At 40.9% G+C, this 22,109-nt stretch overlaps 1 protein-coding gene across 6 annotated transcripts in view; it reads left to right on the top strand.

Annotated features, from left to right (window-relative positions):
* MYO5A (myosin VA) overlaps positions 1-21,467 on the top strand; it is a 72,185-nt gene extending 50,718 nt beyond the window's left edge. For 3 of the 6 annotated variants that reach the window (XM_087878168.1, XM_087878170.1, XM_087878167.1), the window contains exons 30-40: positions 1,253-1,333; positions 4,957-5,155; positions 6,282-6,375; positions 8,714-8,860; positions 9,724-9,878; positions 11,150-11,239; positions 11,459-11,609; positions 11,933-12,215; positions 13,812-13,986; positions 15,709-15,789; positions 16,637-21,467. In XM_087878168.1, coding sequence (XP_087734294.1) covers positions 1,253-1,333; positions 4,957-5,155; positions 6,282-6,375; positions 8,714-8,860; positions 9,724-9,878; positions 11,150-11,239; positions 11,459-11,609; positions 11,933-12,215; positions 13,812-13,986; positions 15,709-15,789; positions 16,637-16,789 — 1,609 coding nt within the window. In that variant the 3' untranslated portion in view covers positions 16,790-21,467. The remainder of the gene's footprint in view (positions 1-1,252; positions 1,334-4,956; positions 5,156-6,281; positions 6,376-8,713; positions 8,861-9,723; positions 9,879-11,149; positions 11,240-11,458; positions 11,610-11,932; positions 12,216-13,811; positions 13,987-15,708; positions 15,790-16,636) is intronic. The other 3 variants (XM_060689430.2, XM_087878171.1, XM_087878169.1) reach the window with 1 other exon arrangement.
* The last annotated feature ends 642 nt before the right edge of the window (positions 21,468-22,109 follow it).

Genomic DNA, 22,109 nt, shown 5'->3' with positions numbered 1-22,109 from the left:
GATGGAAGGAAGCTGGTAGATAATGTAGGGCACTGGCACTTCCTCTTGCCAGTGCCCTACATACTTTAGTTGCAGTATCAGACCTGCCCTTAGGCAGAACAGCAGTGAAAATACTTTCTGATTGGCATCATTGCCCAGAAATATTACATTGGCCTCCTGTCAGAGTGAATAAATAAATCTGAGAAGATTCTTCCCTTCCTCAGTTATTTGTGCTGTGTAAAATCCTGATCTGGATATAATGAGAATGTGGCTTATTTGTTTGGGTTTAATGAATCTAGAATAAAGCAGCCTTATCTGAACACATCTTATCATCTGGATTGCCCCCAGGTTATCTTTTACAACTGCATTACTTCTATAGTAATAGAAGCAATATACAGTAGTGGCCAAAATTGTGGAAACCTTTTGGGAAAAGTGTATTTTCTAAAACTAATAACACCACTTTTTTTTGGAGTGGTACCATAAAATTATATATCTATGGAAAGATAATTTAATCAAGAATGTAATGCAATAACTTTTATGAAGGATTTGCTTTTAGAACAGCAGTTACAGTATAAAGAAGAAAAGTAAAACACATAGAAAAAAATGATATATACAAAAATTATCACCATGTCAGTTAATGCTTAGTTGGGTAACCTTTAGCATGAATTACAGCCTTACGACATTTTCCCATAGAGTGAACCAAGTCTTTTAGTATTGCAGCTGTCATAATGTGAAACCAAGATTGAAGGATTGCTTCTATTAACTGGGTTTGATTGCTGGGTCGCTTCTGACTAACAAGTTTCTTTAGTCGGCTCCATAGATTTTCAATTGGGTGAAGGTCTGGGCTATTCCCAGGCCATTCCAGCAGTGGAATAGGATTATCTTGAAACTCAAAAAAAAAAAAAAAAAAAAAAAGTGGTGTTCTTAGCCATTAAACCTCAAAAATGCACTTTTCCCAAAAGCTTTCCACAATTTTGTCTACTACTGTATAGTTCTATATTCACATTGGAGCAAGTCCCAGTGAAATCAGTAGATTTAGTTAGGTATTAGGATCTTGGGGTTTGATTCTCAATAAATTTGTACAAGATTGGTTGAGTTAAACAGCTTGGAATTATATTTACTGAGACCAAAAAAAGATACTTCTTTTGTCCCCTAATTACACTCTTCCGCTTGCATTGTCCTTTTACTTAGCATGTCCCATCATTTCCATCACGTGTCCCTTTTATTTTTGTTTTTGTTTCTGCATTTAAAAAAAAAACATTTTGCTTGGAAGATCATCTCCTCAAGACTGTCATTTGCTGAACGAGGATGGCGAACTGTGGCTGGTATATGAAGGGCTAAAACAAGCCAACAGGTTACAAGATTTCTCAGGATGGGGGTGTTGTTTTAATTTGCATTCTTTCTTGCTTTCTCGTGTCACTAACATGCTGTGGAGCTGCTTTTGGCAATTACATTCGATCCAAATGTGTTTGTTAAAGGAAAAAAAAGAAGAGAATGCATTTATTTATGTGTCAACAAGAGTTATATACTGCTCAGATCAATATGGCTTTGGGCATCTAAGCCTCATATTAGAAAGAAGTCCAGTATTAGGATCGATGTCTCTAGGCATCTCCTGGCATGTGTAAAAATTTAAAAAGTAGAGACAGAGTTCATTTATAAGTTGGAAACTTCATCAGGAAAGGACAAGTGAGGATATGATGGAAAGAAGTCCATCACAGCCAGTAAATGCAAAATCTGTCCATGCTTTCTGCTAGATGGGAAGAAGAGGACCAATTTTGTTGTTCTGGAATTTTTTGGAGTATAAGACACACTTTTTTCCCTCCTAAAAGAGGCTGAAAATTTGGGTGCGATTTATACTCCGGATGTAGCTTTTTTGAAGCTTTTTTCCAGCCCTAAGGAATTGCTAGATCTACCTCCGACTCTCAGCTGTGCTTTAGAAGCTTTTTTTCAGTGAAGCGATCTTTCCCGGCTCCCTCCTACTCTTAGCTGTGAAGTTTTTTTTCACCCCTAACGCGCTAGCGAGTGAAGCAATTTACCTCTGACTTTCAGCTGTGCTTTAGAAGCTTTTTTTCAGTGAAGTGATCTTCCGTGCTTTGCCTGCTCCCTCCGACTCTCAACTGTGAAGTTTTTTTCCAGCCCTAACGAGGCGCTAGCGAGTGAAGCGATCTCTGTGGTTTGCCTGCTTTTTTCATTGCTTCTCTCTCCAAAGATCAGCTGTGCTTTAGAAGCTGTTGTTTATCCCCAAGCAGGGGATAAAAAACAGCAAACTAATGTGCTGAAGCTGACCAGATGAAGGATGCTTGCCAGATGAATACTTGGTAGGCAGGTTTTTTTTTCCTATTTTCCTCCCCAAAAACTAAGCTGCATCTTATATTCCGGTGTGTCTTATACTCCGAAAAATACGGTAACACATTCTTCTCCTGTGGAATTTTGTTTCTTTATTTGGAAAGAATTTTTTTTAGCTTGTTCCACTGGCTTCACTGTCTGGACGATTTCCATCAAAATATTTAATAGAGAACGGAGACAGAGGAACTACAGTACCTGCTACTACAATTTATGGGTATTAGATGGGCCTATTTCTCAGAGAATCCCTAAAATCTTGGTGTCAGCTAGAAAAGATGGCAAATCAAACTTTAAATATTGATTTCCCAAAAAGAATGCAGAGTCCAAAAACAGAAAGATAAAGTTCAAAACACATAGTCCAGTACCCGTCCTAAGATTAGCAGGATGAAACATACGAATAAACCTATTATTTGCCTGTCACTTTAAGTCATTCCAAATAGCTATCCTGCAGACCATTTCCAAAAAATCAGATTCAGGCCATTTTGAAAATCATCTCAACACAGTATGTGCACCCTGTTCTGTAAATAAAGCCACTGAACGCATCTACTTACTGGAGAATGGGGAAGTCAGTTTTTAAATATATGCCTATATTCTCTAAAGTGTTACTGTTTTGTGCTATTTTTGTAGTCGAGTGATAATGAAAGTTTCATTTTTAGCTCAGCTAAACAACACTCAAAATGCTTTTGCCAAGAATGCCAACTTAACCAGTCTCTTTCCTTTTCTTGTACTGCTAACAAAACATGTACATTTAACTGCATCTTTTTGTAAGTTTGCAAGAAGCTAACTTGGGTGGGGGGGTCTACGCTGCAGGGAAAGCAGTGGAGAGGTGGCTCTGCAGCTTCTTTGTTTCTTGTCCCCGTGCTCTAGAATTGCTAGAAGGTTCTAGAGCAAATGGCAAAGAAACGAAAGGTAAATTATCCACATTTACCTTCACCTGCTTAGTCGATGTAGCTCTTAGCTGATCTGCTTAGACATATTTAAACCCTGAAAGGCTGTGTCTGATTATAGATAGCCTAGTTGAGATATGCACCCGTTTGTAGGAAATGCAGTGCTAGCATTAATAATGATTGTTTATTTATTCTTTGTACGTATTTATTTATTCTTTTCCTCCCACAATTGACATAAGGTGAATCAATCATTGGTTCATCCGCCTAAGGTTGTGCAACAAATCAGTAGCACAGTATTTTTTTTCTTATTAGTTTCTTTAGGGCCTTTGGATCTGCAATAATACCCCTTTTAAAACCAAAGCTCTGAAAATTTTTCAAAGCCTATGATCCTTATGGATCATTTTTGCTTTTTTTTTTTTTTTTTTAAATTTGGTTTATATGCCGCCCTTCTCCGGAGACTGAAGGCGGCTTACAATGCGCTAAGCAATAGCCTTCATCCTTTTGTATATTTATACAAAGTCAGTTTATTGCCCCGACAACTGGGTCCTCAATTTACCTACCTTAGAAAGGATGGAAGGCTGAGTCAACCTTGAGCCTGGCGAGATTCAAACCTGCAGTAATTGCAGGCAGCTGGTCTTAATAACAGGGTGCATTAGACCACTGTACTACCAAGGCTCTTTAGTTAGGATACTTCTGTTTCACTCCGAGCAGAATAATCCCGAAGAATAGGGACTGCTTAATAGATACGTTTTAACGGTAATAAATTTCATTGCCCCTTTTGCTTGTAGGAAACCAGTTATAGGTCCCTAAAAGGGCTAGGGTTACTTAGTAATTCACTAGGGTTTAGGGACCAGCGTTAGTCTAAGATGTTAGGTGTTTGAGACAGAAAATCGAAATACTGTCTAGGTCTAGGATGATAAAAAATGTAGCAATAACCGAATTATATTTATTTTGAATAAACTTCAGCGTAGCTGGTATATGCAATCCTGTTGACTAATTGTTAGAAAGTGTGGATTTTCTGCCCTCCCAATAGCGCCCCATAGATTCCCCACCACCACCTCAAATTATCCTCTTTGCAGTAGATATGGCTGTAAAGTAGCATTTACAGCAGCCTTAAGCTTTGTATGGAGTTCAGCACCTGGAATTGCTAGGAGGAGAATTCTTCTAGAAGCTGGAAATCCACGCTTCTTACACTTGCTGAGATTGAGAAGCAGCTCTCCAGAAGGATCTACTGTACCTGCTCAATAGTTTTGTAGCTCAGCTACCTTGGAAAGAAAACCCGAACGCCCAAACAGGCTCATGCAGGATCAGCCATAATTCTGCTGCATGGGTGAAGCCACTCAAGCCAAGGTGCTTTTTCAAAAGGCAACTGGACTTCCTTTTTCCTTGAAGACGTTTCGCTTCTCAAAGAAGCTTCTTGGAAGACGTTCGGTGAAACGTCTTCGAGGAAAACCAAACTCCAGTTGACTTTAAAAAAAAAAAAAAAAAAAAAAGCACCTTTGGGACAACCTGGATGAATCACAATTTCCATAGTCAAGTCAAGCAAAGTTTCAGCCTCAAGACACTCAAAAGGGTTTAAAGAACGTTCTTCTGGTTTTCTTTCTCTCCTTGATCAACCGGTCGCTTACTCCTATCAGCAGCAATTGAAATGCCCAATCTGTGATGAAAAAGTCTTTCAACTGGTGCCTTTTCTGCTTTTTCCTGACCTTTCTTTCTCTCTTGGCCTTCCTCAATTGGCTTCTTGTAGGCTTCTGGAAACTCAGCTGCAGGCTCAGAAGAGAAGCCACGAGAATGATCTGGAGGCCCTCCGTGGAGAGATCCAGAGTCTGAAGGAGGAGAATAACCGCCAGCAGCAGTTGCTGGCCCAGAACCTCCAGCTGCCCCCAGAAGCCCGGATCGAAGCCAGTCTGCAGCACGAAATCACCCGTCTGACCAATGAAAACCTGGTAAGGGCTTTTCATATCTCGGTAGTCCGAAAAACCCAGCTGTACTTCCAAGGTTTCGGGGAAGAGGACAAAGAAAGGAGATTTGTTGAGGCTTTGAAGACATAGCCATGGCTTTCCAAGCTGAACTTCAGGCCTCATTTTGAAGGATTGTGTTGGGTCCTCTGAGGTTCTTTTGTGTTTTGGAAGTTCTAAGGCAGGGGTGTCAAACTCACGGCATCACAGCAGTGTCATGTGACCTATCGGGACTTTCCCCCCCCCCCCTTCGCTAAACCGGGCGTGGGTATGGCCAGCGCGTGATGTATGGGCCGTGGGCCAGGAGTTTGACAGCCCTGTTCTAAGGCCTTATGTAATTGTTCTCTTTTCTTTTCTTTTTTGTTTTGTTTAAAAAAAGCACCAAATTAGATGTGTTTTCTGTTAGTTGCAACATGTACACGAGTCCCAACAAAGCATCTGCAGCTCACTAATTTTCATGCCATACCTTGGAGGGAATCTTGGAGTACTTTCCCCCAAGCGATGACCCTCCAGAAGTCTTGGGAGGCTGCAGCATGCAGAATCCCCAGGAAGCATGGCTGGATGTTGGGAAGATCAAGTGAGACGTGAAAAAATGGGCATAAAAGAGCATCCTTTTTACTGAATTCTCTCTTATGGGTCTGCTTTTCCACTGCAATTTCCAGTGGAACATCACTAACCTTACGATTAAAAAAAATATGGAAAGGACCAGATTATTTTTGTCTCAGCAAATCTATCCAGAATAGGAGCAGGCCTGAAGTCTGCCAAATGTTCCTGAAGGTTTCATGATGACTACCAGGTGCTCCATTTCCTTAGCCCTGTGGGAGAGAAACTGCCAGAAACCAGTATACTGGATCTGTTGCATCTCTTGAATGAGGTCACACAAATCCTCTGTCATGCTGCATGCATTTCAGTCTCTCTCTCTTAAAAAGCAAGATTTTTATATAGCATTTAGGCCATGCGCAGGCTTGCCAATATTAGCCAGATGGTGGCACTGCCTTCCAGCTGTCCTGAGTTTTCTCTTATGGCACTTAACAGCACCGGTTTCTGTTTTGTCTGTTGCTTTTCTGGTCCTTTTTAGCCTCTCACCCGTTTTGTCCTCAATTTTGTTGGGTAGGATTTATTGGAACAGATGGAGAAACAGGACAAGACGGTTCGGAAACTGAAAAAGCAGCTGAAAGTTTTCGCCAAAAAAATTGATGAGCTTGAAGGTATAGTATTTGCCTGCGGTCAAAGTGGTTTCTGCTTCTAAATATAAATACCGACGTACTGTATTTTTTTGAGTATAAGACACTTTTCCCCCCCTAAAAGAGGATGAAAATTTGGGTGCGTCTTATACACCGAATGTATCCAAAAATGTGAGGCATGGAGGAGACGATGGTCTGTGGCAATCCCTACAGCCTGGAACAGCTGATTGGAGGTGTTCCGGGAGCCAATCCACCCGCCAATCAGCTGCTCGTGCTGAATCAGGCTGCAATAATGTGCTGAAGTTGACCTGACTGTTCGCTATTTGCTCCAAGGACTCAGAGTTTGCAGCAACAAGCAAAACACAAGCAGAGGAGAGGAGTTTCAGTTTCAGTTTCAGAGATCAGTACAGCATGCGGCTTTAGAACAGTTGAGCTAAGCCACGCCCAGGCTCCTTGCTTTCTCCTTCCTTGTTGCTCACACAGCAAATACTTTCCAAACAGTCTCACACACTGACAGGACGCTAGCCAGATGAATACCCATGGATGCTGATAGGCAGAGGCAGAATTTTTTTTTTCATATTTTCCTCCCCCAAAACTAAGGTGCATCTTATACTCTGAAAAAATATGGTATTTTTCTATCTTTCTGAGGCAAGGATTTCTGAAGTTGCTCACGAAAAATACAGTGGCATTCTGTAATAATAATTAAGATTGGGTACATTGAAGGAGCTGCACAGGTTGTCCTAGGAGCTGTTTGCAAGCTGATTAGGAGAAGATAAACATTCAGCATATTTTTTTTACTTACCAGATTGTAGCATTGTCTTTGGTTTGTTTTGTTTTTTTTGCTAAACGTTCCTTGATCAGCACTCCCGTTCTCTTGAATTTCATTTATTAGAGGTTACAAAAGGAATATATGGAGTTTTGGATCTTTCCCTTGCAGCAGCTCCATAAGATAGAATTTCCAATAAAAGAGAGTATTTGTAGCTCAGGGTTAAGCTGTGGGAACCTCGGTGCTCTCCGACCTTGGTTATTTTCTTGGAGATGTTTCATTACCCAAGTAGGTAACATCATCAGTGCTAGAAGGGAGTGGGGAGCAAACCATCTCATGGCAAGATGGGCAGCAAACAAACTCACTAAATAAAAAAATAAATAAAACTAAATCTAATAAATACTGGCGCAAGAGAAAATGATGCTTTCCCAACTAATCCATCTTCGTAGAAGATCAGATGCCGTGTTTTGCCATCTAAGGCAATCTCATTAAACTGTTCCCAAGTTTAATGCTCGTGGTTTGCTTCACAACCCAGTCTGCATTCTTCACCTGATTGTATTTCGCCCTTCGTAAGGCATTTTCCCAACCACACACCTGAGGGGGGGAAAATGCTCTCTTAAAGATTACATTAAAGGAGTGGCCGAGAACAAATCATTGCCTTCCCTTTGCCACGCTAAATATAGCCTGCTGTGTTGGCTGTGCAAGTGTGTTTCAGCTCCTGAGTTCCTGAATTCAACAAGGTATGTGGGCAGACCAGGAAAATGTCAGAGCTATGTAGAAACTCCGGATTCAAGAAGCTTTCTGTTACTGATCTGCTGCCGGTTAACCTTAGCGGTTTTTCCAGTTGCTGTGTGTTATATTTATTGTCCTAGACTGACACAAAGCCAGGTTAAGTTTCTGGCTGATCAGCATTCCAGAGCATATTTCTGATTTTAGCTCGCCTGGTGAGGGCATTCCTTTAGCACTTTTTTTTTTTAACAAAATGATTGTTTCCAAGATTTCCTTAAGAGGGTTTTATAGATCCATAGCCAAGCCTGCCTGCCTGCCTGCCTTCCTTCCTTCCTTCCTTCCTTCCTTCCTTCCTTCCTTCCTTCCTTCCTTCCTTCCTTCCTTCCTTCCTTCCTTCCTTCCTTCCTTCCTTTCCCCTTCCTTCCTTCCTTCCTCCCTCCCTCCCTCCCTCCCTTCCTTCGTTCCTTCTTTCCTTCCTTCCTTCCTTCCTTCCTTCCTTCCTTCCTTCCTTCCTTCCTTCCTTCCTTCCTTCCTTCCTTCCTTCCTTCTTTCTTTCTTTCTTTTCCTTCCTCCCTCCCTCCCTCCTGCGGACTTCAGCTCCCAGAATTCCCCAGAATTTCTGTCTGCGGAATTCTGGGAGTTGAAGTCAATGGTCTTAAAAAGTTGCCAAATTTGCACACACCTGTTGTAGAGCTTTACAGGTGGTTCATAAACAACATGTACTTTCTCAGCAACAAGCAAACCTCCTAATGGATTGTAACTAATTCATTAACTTTCAGGAAGAAAACTCCACAGTTCAGTCAGTGCCATCTTTCTGGATCAAATCTTTTGTTCACCTCCTGTTCCCTCTTCTTTTCCTTGATTTAGTGGGCCAGATGGAGAACATTTCACCTGGACAAATCATTGATGAGCCCATACATCCTGTGAATATTCCAAGGAAGGAAAAAGACTTCCAAGGAATGTTGGAATACAAGAAAGAGGATGAACCCAAACTCGTTAAGAATCTTATTTTAGGTGAGAGGTCTTTCTGCTTATAAAATGCACCGTGTGGTGGTTTTGCAAACATATGTCGCTTTTTTCCATTATGTACAATGTAATTGTTAGTCTACTGCACAGCAGGTTCCCTTTTCTCCTTCAGTAGCTTTACGCTCTTCTGTTCTATAATAAGCCCAGATAATTTTTTTAAAAGTTGGCGACTGCACAATGGAAAACAAACTTGGAATAGAATCAATAGCATCCATTTAAAAAGAACAGAGAAGTATTATTACTTGAAAATACTTTTTTTTTTTAAAAAAAAATTGCCTTTGAGTCAATCTTGATTCCTTGAGACTGCTTGGACAAGTTCTTGGCAGCTTTTTCAGAAGTGGGTTGCCATTGCTTCCCTCTTAGGGCTAAGAGGCACTGGCTGAGTGCCGCAGTTGGCTTCTCGCCTACGGCAGGACAAGAACTCATATTCTCCTAGTTGCCTTAAACCACTTCTGGCTCTTTGCCGTTTTATTAAGGCATTTTAAATACACTGATTCAATATATAGGGGGCGCAATGGCTCAGAGCTTCGTTTCGAGACCCAAGTGCCGTGCAAAGGGTTGAGGTCCCGTCCCTTCCTCCAGCTCCTCCCCGCCTGGCAGTTTGAAAGCCTGCAAATGCGAGTAGATAAATAGGTACCACTTTTGGTGGGAAGGTAACAGTGTTCCGTGTGCCTTTGGCTGGCCAGATGACCACAGAAATGTCTTCGGACAATGCTGGCTCTTTGGCTAAGAAACAGAGATGAGCGCTACCCCTTAGGGTCAGACACAACTGGGACAGGGGAAATCTTTGCTTTTAAATACAACAGTCTATAAATCCCTGTGTTCCTCTTTGTGACTTCTTTCTCCCTCAGACCTGAAGCCTCGTGGAGTGGCGGTAAATCTCATCCCAGGGCTGCCAGCTTACATTTTGTTCATGTGTGTCCGCCATGCCGACTACCTTAACGATGATCAAAAAGTGAGGTCCTTGCTGACTTCTACGATTAACGGCATCAAAAAAATTTTGAAGGTCAGTTTACGGTTTCAATTGAAATGTCAGTCCGGAGTTGATTAAAAAATACTGTTGATGAGCTCTGTATCATACCTACTCCGTCATGAAAATGCGACAGGCATCTAAAGTATTTTTCTGTTAGAATAATAAAGGACAACTAGCCCAGTGGTGAAATCCAAATTTTTTTTCTACCGGTTCTGTGGGCGTGGCTTGGTGGGCGTGGTGTGGCTTGGTGGGCGTGGCTGAGGAAGGATACTGCAAAATCCCCATTCCCTCCCCACTCCTGGGGGAAGGATATTGTAAAATCTCCATTCCCACCCCACTCTGGGGGAAGGATACTGTAAAATCTCCATTCCCTCTCCACTCCGGGGCCAGCCAGAGGTGGTATTTGCCGGTTCTCTGAACTACTCAAAATTTCCACTTTCGGTTCTCCAGAACTTGTCACCCCTGGATTTCACCCCTTGAACTAGCCCCATCTCCATTTGTGACCCAGATTCCGTGACGCAGAAATTGATTCAAAGAGAGTCTCCACAAAGGTGTTTTTTTTTTTAAAAAAAAGGCAACTGGACTTTTGTTTTGCCTCAAAGACGTTTCGCCTCTCATCCAAGAAGCTTCTTCAATTCTGATTGAAACTTGTTGGATGAGAAGCGAAACGTCTTCGAGGCAAAACAAAAATCCAGTTGCCTTTTTTAAAAAAGCATCTTTGGGACAACCATGACCTGGATGACTGAGAATCTCTATAGATAATCAAAGAGAGGCACGCAGAATCCTATCTAGAATCTAATGCTATGTAGAAGTGCTGTAACTTTTGATTTCGCGAAAGAAATGTTCCGTTTTCAATAATTTTGCATTTTGAACTTCCTTTAGTGCACATTGCAAATAGAATGGGAATGGAATGGAATGGAATGGAATGGAATGGAATGGAATGGAATGGAATGGAATGGAATGGAATAGAATAGAATAGAATAGAATAGAATAGAATAGAATAGAATAGAATAGAATAGAATAGAATAGAATAGAATAGAATGACAGAGTTGGAAGGGACCTTGGAGGTCTTCTAGTCCACCACCCTGCTTAGGCAGGAAACCCTACACCATTTCAGATAAATGGTTATCCAACATCTTCTTAAAAACTTCCAGTGTTGGAGCATTCACAACTCCTGAAGGGAAGTTGTTCCACTGGTTAATTGTTCTCACTGTCAGGAAATTTCTCCTTAGTTCTAGGTTGCTTCTCTCCTTGATTAAGTTTCCGCCCTTTTCATTATTACTGTTCCGTATTTTTGCTTTTAGAAAAGAGGTGACGACTTTGAAACGGTCTCCTTCTGGCTGTCGAACACATGCCGATTTTTGCACTGTTTGAAGCAGTATAGCGGTGAAGAAGTAAGTTCTCCCTTTTGGTTTATTTCCGTCGGTGAACGCGCTTCGAAGGTTTGAAGTGGGAGTGACTCTCATTCCTCCAATAGGCTTAAAGAAAGTTAACCCTACTATTCTTCATTAAAAGGATTTTTTGAAAAGTTGTTATCCTCCTTGCCTGTTTGAATACGACAGCATAAAACACATTAATACAAACTTGGCTATTTTTTTTTCCTCTGCCTGCAGGGATTTATGAAACATAACACGTCTCGTCAGAACGAACATTGCCTGACTAATTTTGACCTTGCCGAGTACAGACAAGTATTAAGCGACTTGGCCATCCAAATTTACCAGCAACTCGTTCGAGTGCTAGAGAATATTTTGCAGCCAATGATTGGTAAGGCAAAACCGAAGGACATGAGAGAATGTCCAGTGGATTTCTTTCCCCCTACGTAATTAAGAAAGTCATTTTCATCATTTGGATTGGTGAAGACTTGCCTGTTTCAGGAGATTCTTTATTTGCTTAGTATGTTTGCTTTCATTTTAGTTTGGGTTATGTTCCTGTGCCACAGTTGTTTTCTCGTCAATGGTGTTCTTACCTCCTTATTTTCAAAACGCCATCACCATTTATCCCTGTTTCTCTTGTGTTTTTTGTTTGTTTGTTTGTTTGTTTTCAGAAAGTGTTATTCCTCAGCTGAATTTATGACCCCCTTTCCTCAGTTTCAGGAATGCTGGAGCACGAAACCATCCAAGGTGTGTCCGGGGTGAAACCCACCGGCCTGCGCAAGAGAACCTCGAGCATCGCCGACGAAGGGACCTACACCTTGGATTCCATCATCCGTCAGCTGAACACCTTCCACTCCATCATGTGCCAGCACGGCATGGATCCTGAGCTGATCAAGCAAGTGGTCAAACAGATGTTCTACATCATTGGGGCCGTGACCCTCAACAACCTTCTGCTGCGAAAGGACATGTGCTCCTGGAGCAAAGGAATGCAGATAAGGTGGGAGTCCTCTTTCGGAATTTTAAGTCCTTTGAGACACATTTCTTGGCTGAGCAGGGAGTTATTTCGAGTCAGCTGATTGTTTCGTGTTCTTAACCCAAAGGTCTGGAACATCTGTTTATCAAAGCAGGCAGGTCTCTAGTTGTGAAGGTTGGCCTCCATATTTCTATGCGGAATGAATGAATGAGTATTTCCGAAAGCATCCCTCAGATGAACAATCACTAAACAGGGCAGTCAGTAAGCAAAGGCTGCCTGTAGTTTGAACTCTAACGTTACGCTCTAAATGGGATATCCTGCCAAATAACTTTCTTTTCATATGCTGATGAATAGAATAGAATAGAATAGAATAGAATAGAATAGAATAGAATAGAATAGAATAGAATAGAATAGAATAGAATAGAATAGAATAGAATAGAATAGAATAGAATTCTTTATTGGCCAAGTGTGATTGGACACACAAGGAATTTCTCAGTGTACATAAAAGAAAAAATACATTCGTCAAGAATCACAAAGTACAACACTTAATGATAGTCATAGGGAACAAATAAGCAATCAAATCATATTAGGAAACAGTCAATATAAATCGTAAAGATACCAGCAACAAGGTTACAGTCATGCAGTCATAAGTGGAAGGAGATGGGTGATAGGAACGATGAGAAGATTAATAGTAGTGCAGACTTAGTAAATAACAACAACAATCATTGATTACATTTAAACGCTGCCTGATTCTTGGCTGTTCTTGGTGACTTACAAATTGTTAGAAATGAGAAAAAAACCCCATAAAACAAAGGATAGAGATGGCAGGGAAAGCACACAAATAGTCTATTGACTAGCCCAGGGATCAGCAACCTGTGGCTCTGGAGCCGCTTGTGGCTCTTTCACCTCTCTGCTGTGGCTTCCTGTCACTCAAAATATGTGTCACAACCGCCAATGTGCAACACCCGCTGGCATGGGATTTATTGAGCTTTTCAACCCCCAGTAGGCCAACCCTGGATAAATCCAAGAAAAGAAAAGTTTCAGAAGGAAACAGAACTTTTAATTCAACTACATATGCTAGTTTTGTGGCCGCTCAAGAAATAGTCAGGCACGGGAAGGGTTTTGTGGCTCCCGGTGTTTTCTTTTCTGTGGGAAACGGGTCCAAATGGCCCTTTGAGTGTTTAAGGTTGCAGACCCGTGGACTAGCCTATTTAAAAATCAGAATTGCTAAACAGACTAGTATTTTTTTTTTGTCTGAATCAAACCCCCGCTAACTATAGTTTATAGTTTCCTCCGCTAACTATAAAAGAACTCAAATCGATGGGAAAAAAATTCCCTCTATCAAATTTCACACCAGAAAAAGTAGGAATTAGGGAATTTTCATTCCGTGTTTAGTCTTCTAAAGGTATTCTGAGCATTCTTGTCCACCACAAAGAGCTTCTGTTTCCCTCGTTAACAAACATTTTTGTTAATAATTAACCGAGTACCTCTTGAAGGGCGACTGAGCAAGCATGCTTTTTTAAAAAAAAAAACGATTTCCACTTAGGCAGGCTGACTTTAAAAAGTTGTTAAAGATTTTGATTTTCCCCCCCCCCCCCCAAAAACACATCAAACCCGTAGGTACAATGTAAGCCAGCTGGAAGAATGGCTTCGTGACAAGAACCTGATGACCAGCGGTGCCAAGGAAACCCTGGAGCCCTTGATCCAGGCTGCTCAGCTGCTACAAGTGAAAAAGAAGACCGATGAGGACGCAGGGGCCATCTGCTCCATGTGCCACGCATTGACTACTGCACAGGTAACCCTCTTCTGGGACAAGAGCAAGAAAGAGGATGAGGGGACTGGAGGCTAAAACATAGGAAGAACGGTTGCAGGAACTGGGTTTGTCTAGTTTAATGAAAAGAAGGACTAGGGGAGACATGATAGCAGTGTTCCAGTATCTCAGGGGCTGCCCCAAAGAAGAGGGAGTCAAGCTATTCTCCAAAGCACCTGAGGGCAGGACAAGAAGCAATGGGTGGAAACTCATCAAGGAGAGAAGCAACCTAGAACTGAGGAGAAATTTCCTGGCAGAACAAATTAATCAGTGGAACGACTTGCCTCTAGAAGTTATGGGTGATCCAATAGTGGAGGTTTTTAAGAAGAGATTTATTCTCTTCTTAAATGGATAACCATTTATCTGAAATGGTTTAGAGCAGGGGTGTCAAACTCGATTTCATTGAGGGTCACATCAGGGTTATGTTTGATCTCGCGGGGGTGGGGGGGAGCAGGCTAAGCATAGCCAAGGTGGGTGTGGCCAGCTCGACGTCACTCGTGTCAGGGGGCCCTATTGTGGGCCAAGCACTCTGCCAGCAAAAACGGGCTCCCGAGCTCTGTTTCGGCCTTCTGCAATCCTCTGCCAGTAAAAACAGAGCTCGGGAGAGTCGCACGTAGTCCTCCCAAGCTCCGTTTTCACTATCAGAGGCACTGCAGGCCAGTCCTTTGCTGTTTCCAGGGCTAGATCTAAGCACCCCGCGGGCCGGATCCAGTCCCCAGCCTTGAGTTTGACACTTCTAATTTAGACTTTCTTGCTTGAGCAGGAGGTTGGACTACAAGACCTCCAAGGTCCCTCCCAACTGTATTATTCTGTTACACCATCCTGGCTGAGTTGACTGCACATTTCACTTCCCTCTGCCCTTTTGCTTTTCTGGTGGAATTAGCGTTTACTGCTTGCTCAGCTCAGCAGGGTGAGCCATATAACAGTATAACAGTAACAGAGTTGGAAAGGACTTTGGAGATCATCTAGTCCAACCCCCTGTACTAGGGATTCGAACTCCTGACCTTTCTGATAGACAAGCTCAGCGTCTTAACCAGTGAGCCACCTAGTCAGGTACAAAAATGCAAACGATTGAAAAGGAAGAAGTTTTGCAAACAGCTCTGCCAAATATAGATGACATTGAAGAGAGAGACATTAAAAAACAACAATCTCCGTTTTGTTTCCAGGATTTATTTCAAGGAAAAGAACAGAAAGACGCTCTTGGTTCTTTTAGAGGGAAGGATTTCTTTTTTAATCCTTCGGAATTGATGTCTATTTAGTATAATTTTGACCACTTGTGTTCCAATGTTGCTATCCACTGAAACAGGATAGACCCAGTGGTGGGATTCAGCTGGTTCCATCCGGTTCGGGCGAATCGATAGTGGCAGCTGCGGGAGGCTCCACCCACTCGCCCGGACATCATAACGTCCCATTTCTGACCTCTACACATGCGCAGAAGGTCCTACGCATGCGTGGAGGTGGCACATGCACTCACATTTGTGAACCGGTGGCAAAGTGAATACCACCCCTGGTATTATTTTTTTTTTAATTCCTACAAAGTGATTTAAGATTTCAGGCTGAATATAGATTTCATCTTAGTTAAGAGCGCTCCTATTGCAATCACGCCATGATTAATGTCTCCCGTGACTTAAGTTTTAAAACATTTGTTGGGGGTAAATAGCAGTAATCCGTTTATCTTCTGTTAATCTTCTTCTTTTTTCCTTTTAGATTGTGAAAGTGTTGAATTTATATACTCCCGTTAATGAGTTTGAAGAAAGAGTGTCTGTGTCTTTTATCCGGACAATACAGGTAAAATTTTTTTTGTCTCTTCTCACAGATTGCATCTTCTGATATTACCCTGTTTCCCCGAAAAGAAGACCCAGCAGGAAAATAAGCCTTAACATGATTTTTCAGGATACTCATAATATATGCCCTGCCCCCAAAATAGGCCTCAGTTAAGATCATCAGCCAGACGGACAAATTTTCGTTCCCTATTTCCCTGAAAATAAGACCTAACTGGAAAATAAGCTCTAATGCAGGGGTCTCCAACCTTGGCAACTTTCAGACTTGTGGACTTCAATTCCCAGAGTTCCTCAGCCAGCTCTTTTTTTTTTTTGCTTTAATTTATATGCTGTCCTTCTCCGGAGACTCAGGGCGGCTTACAATGCATTAAGCAATAGCCTTCATACTTTTGTATATTTATACAAAGTCAGCTTATTGCCCCCACAATCTGGAACCCCAATTGAGCCCCAGATTTCCGTTGCTAAGTGAGACCTTGGCTAAGTGAATTTTGGCCCATTTTATGACCTTCCTTGCCTCCGTTGTGACGTGAATGACTGCGGTTCTTTAAATTAGTGAGGCGGTTGTTAAGTGAATCTGGCTTCCCCATTGACTTGGCTTGTCAGACGGTCGCAAAAGGGGGTCACGTGACCCCAGGACACTGCAGCCGTCATAAATATGAGCCAGTGGCCAAGCATCCGAATTTTGATCACATGACCATGGGGATGTTGCAACGGTCATAAGTGAGAAGAAAGGTCATAACTCACTTTTTTTCAGTGCCATCGTAACTTCGAACAGTCACTAAGAAAACTGTTGTAAGTCGAGGACTACCTGCCTTTAAATAAGACGCTAACAAGGTCATTTATTCTCTTTGCAGCTGCGCATGCGAGACAGGAAGGATTCTCCTCAACTCCTAATGGATGCTAAGCATATCTTCCCGGTCACTTTCCCGTTCAACCCTTCCTCTCTCGCATTAGAAACTATCCAGATCCCAGCGAGTTTGGGCCTAGGATTCATCACTCGGGTCTGAACCGAGAACCAGAGTTAAGCTGTCGACCATCAGTTTCTATTTACAATCTCTTTAACGATGAAAATAAATAAGAGTCAAAAGCCATGGGGGGGTTTGGGAAGGAATAGAGGGAAAAAGACTGGAAGGGAATCGTGTAGATGCTGTAAAACCGCATTGCCGAAAACCGGAATGCGTCACCATTCTCTCACCACCGGAAGCTGATAGAAACGCATTTGCGCATTTGTACAAATTCACTCGTCCCGTGCTGAGGCCTACCTAAAGCTTTTCAGGTTAAGAAAAAACATCAGTACACACCTTAATGTTTCTCCCACCCCCAGTTGGTTGCAAGCTGTCTTATATTTGCATTGTAAACCAAAAACAATCTGTGACTAAGAAATCACGATGGGTTTTCTTTTTTTCCTTTCCACGTTAAAATTAAAAAAAAAAAAAAATTATAATGTGCATCTGGTGGCAAAAAAGAAAAGAGTGTGAAGAGGAGTATTTTCCATTTTAACGGCTCTGAGAACCCCTTCCTGTATTCCATATTTCACACGTACACTTATTATTAATTTTTTTTTTATTTTTATTTTTTTTGGTAGAAAACAGTCACCAGATTGTTTCTGTGTCTCCACTGAGTGGAACGGTGTCATTCCAGTGCGATGGTAGTGAGTGTGTTACCTCCAATCCATAATGTGTTCCTGATTCTCGTGTTGGTCAGGAAGCTAAAGCTGAGGATTTGTTAAAGCTCCTTGTAAGACATTTCAGCATATTAAAGTCACAAGTGATTTGCCAGTTATCGGGGACCAGCCAGGAGCTAAAACCAGGTGCGATTTTCAGAGAAGGATGGAAATATTTAGGGGTAGCTTCTGTGTATGTGTATATAAACACAGACACATATATACATATATAAATATATATATTTCAAAGACCTGAAAATTTAACAAGAGACGGGCAACATACAGTATCACTCATCAGGCATTTTGCCTGTACAAACCATAAAAACCATTGAAATAAATAGAAATAGTCATACTCTTAGAAAGCACCATTCATTAGGACAAGGTTAAATAAGTTTTTGTTTTAATAGGTTTCAACCTGAAAGATAATTGATCAAATCAGTTGATTGCCTCCCTATTTACGTCAGTGTGTGCCATAAATGGCGAATTAATGAAAAATATTTTGATTTATATTCTGGTACAATAGAGCTGCTTATTAGTACTGTTTTCAAACCATATCACAATTGTCGCAGTCTGTGGTGTTCTTTTAAATGTACAATAATTTTTAAAGGAGCAGAAATGCAGGTTTATAAAATCACTGTAACTTTAATAGTCCGGTCTTTTAATAAGATTTATGCCAGTGTCAAGAACTGGAAACGATAATTTAAGCACAATCTCAGAAACTAGAACCCATTTTCTAAAGTCAAAAGAACCAACCCAACAATATTATATTTTATATTTATTTATTGTTTTGGTATATGTTGCTTTTCATTTTTTTATTTGCCGGATGTGTAATGAGAGTGTGTAATATTTATTTTGGAGGTTGGGGAAGAGGTTTTTTTAATAGGGAAAGGGTTCATCTAAAATACACCTCAAACATTTAATCCTGGAAAAGAAGCTATTCCCCTACCATTAGCACCACTCCCAATTTTAGGATTTTCTTAAAAGCTTGCTCCACATTCATTTTTTTCAAAATGTAATGCTATCCCTGATTTGGACCCATTTTATTAAAAAAATAAATAAAAAGGAAATATTCATGTTTTGTTTCCATGGGAACATTTCATTTGGACACATTATGAATATAATCTGATGAAAAGATTTTGCTGAAAACTCTCAGGCTGCAGATACAATAGTTGTCATGATTTTCTCCAGTGTGAAACTGACATTTTGAAATATTTGTGGACCTTCACTTAAAAGTTCTCCAGGCTCCCTTAAAATAATAATAATAATAAATTAAAAAACCAGGTACGGTCAGTGATGATCAGAAATACAAAAGATGATATTACATATCCCAAGCCTGCCATGCGCAATATTTTAATTTATCCTAACAATTGAATTATGTTTATTACCAAACATATCTCTGCTGTAAATGCACATTATTAAAACGGTCTAGTACTGGACTTAATTTCTCTGTGCACCTAAAAGATGCTGTCACTTGAAACAGGTTTAAATAGATTTTCATGTGCGAAAGAGATGTGATTGACAGGGACACTGTTGAGGTAAATAAAAGAGGCCTGATTTTTGGGGCCCTCCCCATTCTTTTTGTTTTGTTTTATTGTGGGAAGGGAAGCAAATGCTCTTTGATTTTTTTTTTTTAAAAAAAGAAATATTCAGGTACTCAAGTATTGCCTTTAATACATGTTCTTTATTTATGATACATTAATAGGTCTTTACTTGAAAATGTGCATTTTCTTTTATAACTGGCACTATGTTTACAAAAGTGACTAAGAGAGTATGTCCCTCCTAGGATTACTTTAAAATGCTCTATTAAAAGGTACACTTCCTCTGTGGCTCTAGCCAGTTGGGGCTTGATACCACAAAGGAGCTGAAAGTTGAGGTCCTAGAGTGGCCATTTCCACCTTAATGGCTTCCTACATGATCTGGACTTTATTCTCATAATCTCCCAGCCACAGGTGTAAATTAGTCAATTTCCTGTTTGTTGTGTGGTCAGTTTCTCTGTGTGTGGGTGTGTGCTGTGCAGTCAAACAATAGGTGTCTAAAACACCCTTCTTGGAGAAGGCGAAAATGCAAAAGAATAGAGTTTTAACTAGTCATCTTTAGGGCAATAATGGAGCATCAAATAACGTTTCAGAGACTCTGAATCTGCTTTGCTGAACTGGTGACACCATTTGGCATAGGCAATTGGCCTGGGGGGGTATTTCCCCCCCCCCCAAGTTTTACACTCACGCTCCCAGCGAGATTTGCCACACTAGTTGTGGATTATGAGAGTTCCTGTTCAGAATCTTAGATGGCTACTCAGATGGCAAAATACACTTAACTTCTCAACTCTCACTGGATTCTTAGCATACTGTGCAACAGACACGTCCAGATCTTGGCAGCTTTAAGACTTGTGGACTTCAGCTCCCAGAATTCTCCAGCCAGTCATGCTGCCTGGGGAATTCTGGGAGTTGGAAGTCCACAGGCCTTAAAATTGCCAAGGTTGGACATCCCTGCTGCATAATGAAAAGGCTGTAACAGAAATTATGTAAGGGGACAGCACTACTTTTAAAATCTAGCAGCCCAATTAATTTTCCCTCCAGGGTATCTTTCTACTGAGCCTCTAGAAGTACTGGAATCCTGCCTTTTCATTTCAACTGAATAATTGTTTTTTTCAAGAATTTGACAATTCCAAAAGCGATGATGATATCGTTTAGATATATAGTTTTTAATTTTTCGTTTTGTTTGTATAAAAGCCTTATTGTATCTTGTTTACTAATAAGAGTGACGGATGCCTGTTGGCATTATCCTCCGACTGCGTAATCTGATTAAATAGATCTTTCTGTCACATTAAAACCGAATGCTGCTTTCCATGTTTTAAAGGAGTTCCGAGTTTAACTGTGCTCTGTAATTCATCCAACACTTTACATATCAGTATTTTACGTGCACTTTTTATGGGTCTAATATTTTACTGTTACATGCTAGAAAACCAGCTGTTTTCAAGTTAGAATTTGTAGCATCTAAAACAATTCGAGTTTTGCTTATTTTTGCCCTCCCTTTAAAACATGATCATGTTGTTTTAATGTGAAAGTGTTGCCATCTCTTTTACTTTTAACTGATATGCTATAATTTTCCGTCCTCCCCCCAAGTGTGCTTTTGAAATGTATAGACCCAAAATATTCCTCCAATATTACCTCATTAGGTTTCAGATAGTTTTTGCTTTTCTTCCAACTGCTCCTACAATTGTCATTTTGCGATTGGAAGAATGTTTCTCGCTTAGTCTGGAACAATTTTTGTTTTATGGAGTGTTGCAATCCTGGGCATCTTTTTAAAGCCCCCCAAGAAAATTGCAAGTAAGGATTAAATGCACTGTATTCAAAACACGCTTGCTTTGATCATACAGCTTTTTGCTTGCTTGTTTGTGCTGGACCTATTTGTTTTCAGTGCCCACCCCCAGAATATCCCAAGAGGGCTGGGGGCATTGATTTGTCTGTTTCCATGTGTACAAAGCTTTGTGCATCAGACATCAGTCACAATAAATTTGCACTATTCATAATAGGTCTTTCCTGCTGATACAAAGAGGTCAGCTTTGGTGGGGCAGGTTGTCCCACAACATCCAATCTCACCCACAGCAGATTTTAGCAAAATAAACAATAATTTCAGGTCTACATACGGATACAGAGTATTCTTGATCCCAAATAATGTGGGTTTTTTTTCTCAAAGCACACTCTTCAGTTAGTTTGCTGTCTCAACCTGCTGTATCTTTTTTTTTTCCCTTTTGAGACTTTCAAAACTGGATGCATTTCAACTGTTGATTTTCTTTTGTAATCGCTTGATCATTGTCCTTTTAAACTTGCAATTCCTTTTGAAGCAAAAACAACAGGGTTTGAGGTCTTTTACCCACTTAGGCGTAGATAGAAACCAAAATGTTAATCCGAATGACTTAAGCTTGGAATTGTCATGGTGTCTGACATAATTAATAAATGTATGCTTCATAAATGCTGTATCTTTAGAAGAAATGTCCAAATAAAAGGAAACACTAAAAAGTCTTTTATTTTTCAGTCTCTTGTATGAAAGGTTATCGCTGGAGGGATGAGATTCAGCAATCACGGAAGGCATTTCGGTATCCTATCCATTAACTCATCTCAATGTGCCTTGGCTCCCATAAATGGCTGCCCCTGTGAAAATCGATCCTTTTTTTTTTTTTTTAATTTGATTTATATGCTGCCCTTCTCCGAAGACTCAGGGCGGCTTACAATGTGCTCAGCAATAGCCTTCATCCTTTTGTATATTTATACAAAGTCAGCTTATTGCCCCCACAAACTGGGTCCTCATTTCACCTACCTTAGAAAGGATGGAAGGCTGAGTCAACCTTGAGCCTTGGCGAGATTCGAACCCTGCAGTAATTGCAGGCAGCTGGTCTTAAGCAGCTTAATAACAGGGTGCCTTAAACCCCTGTAGTACCAAGGCTCTAAAAGATGCTTTTAAAAGTCCTACATTCCAAAATGCCATTGCTTGCATTGGATACCTGCATTCTCAACCTTGGTAGCTTGAAGATGGGTGGATTCAACTCCCAGAATCCCCCAGCCAGGGATTCAATTCTGGGAATTGAAGTCCACCCATCTTCAAGCTACCAAGGTTGAGAAACACTGCGCTACAGGAACCAACACATTTGGTATCTGGAACATCTG

This window comes from Pantherophis guttatus, chromosome 13, assembly GCF_059756535.1.
Source record: "Pantherophis guttatus breed Tessera chromosome 13, ASM5975653v1, whole genome shotgun sequence".
NCBI lineage: Eukaryota > Metazoa > Chordata > Lepidosauria > Squamata > Colubridae > Pantherophis > Pantherophis guttatus.
This window is presented reverse-complemented; position numbering and strand designations above follow the sequence as displayed.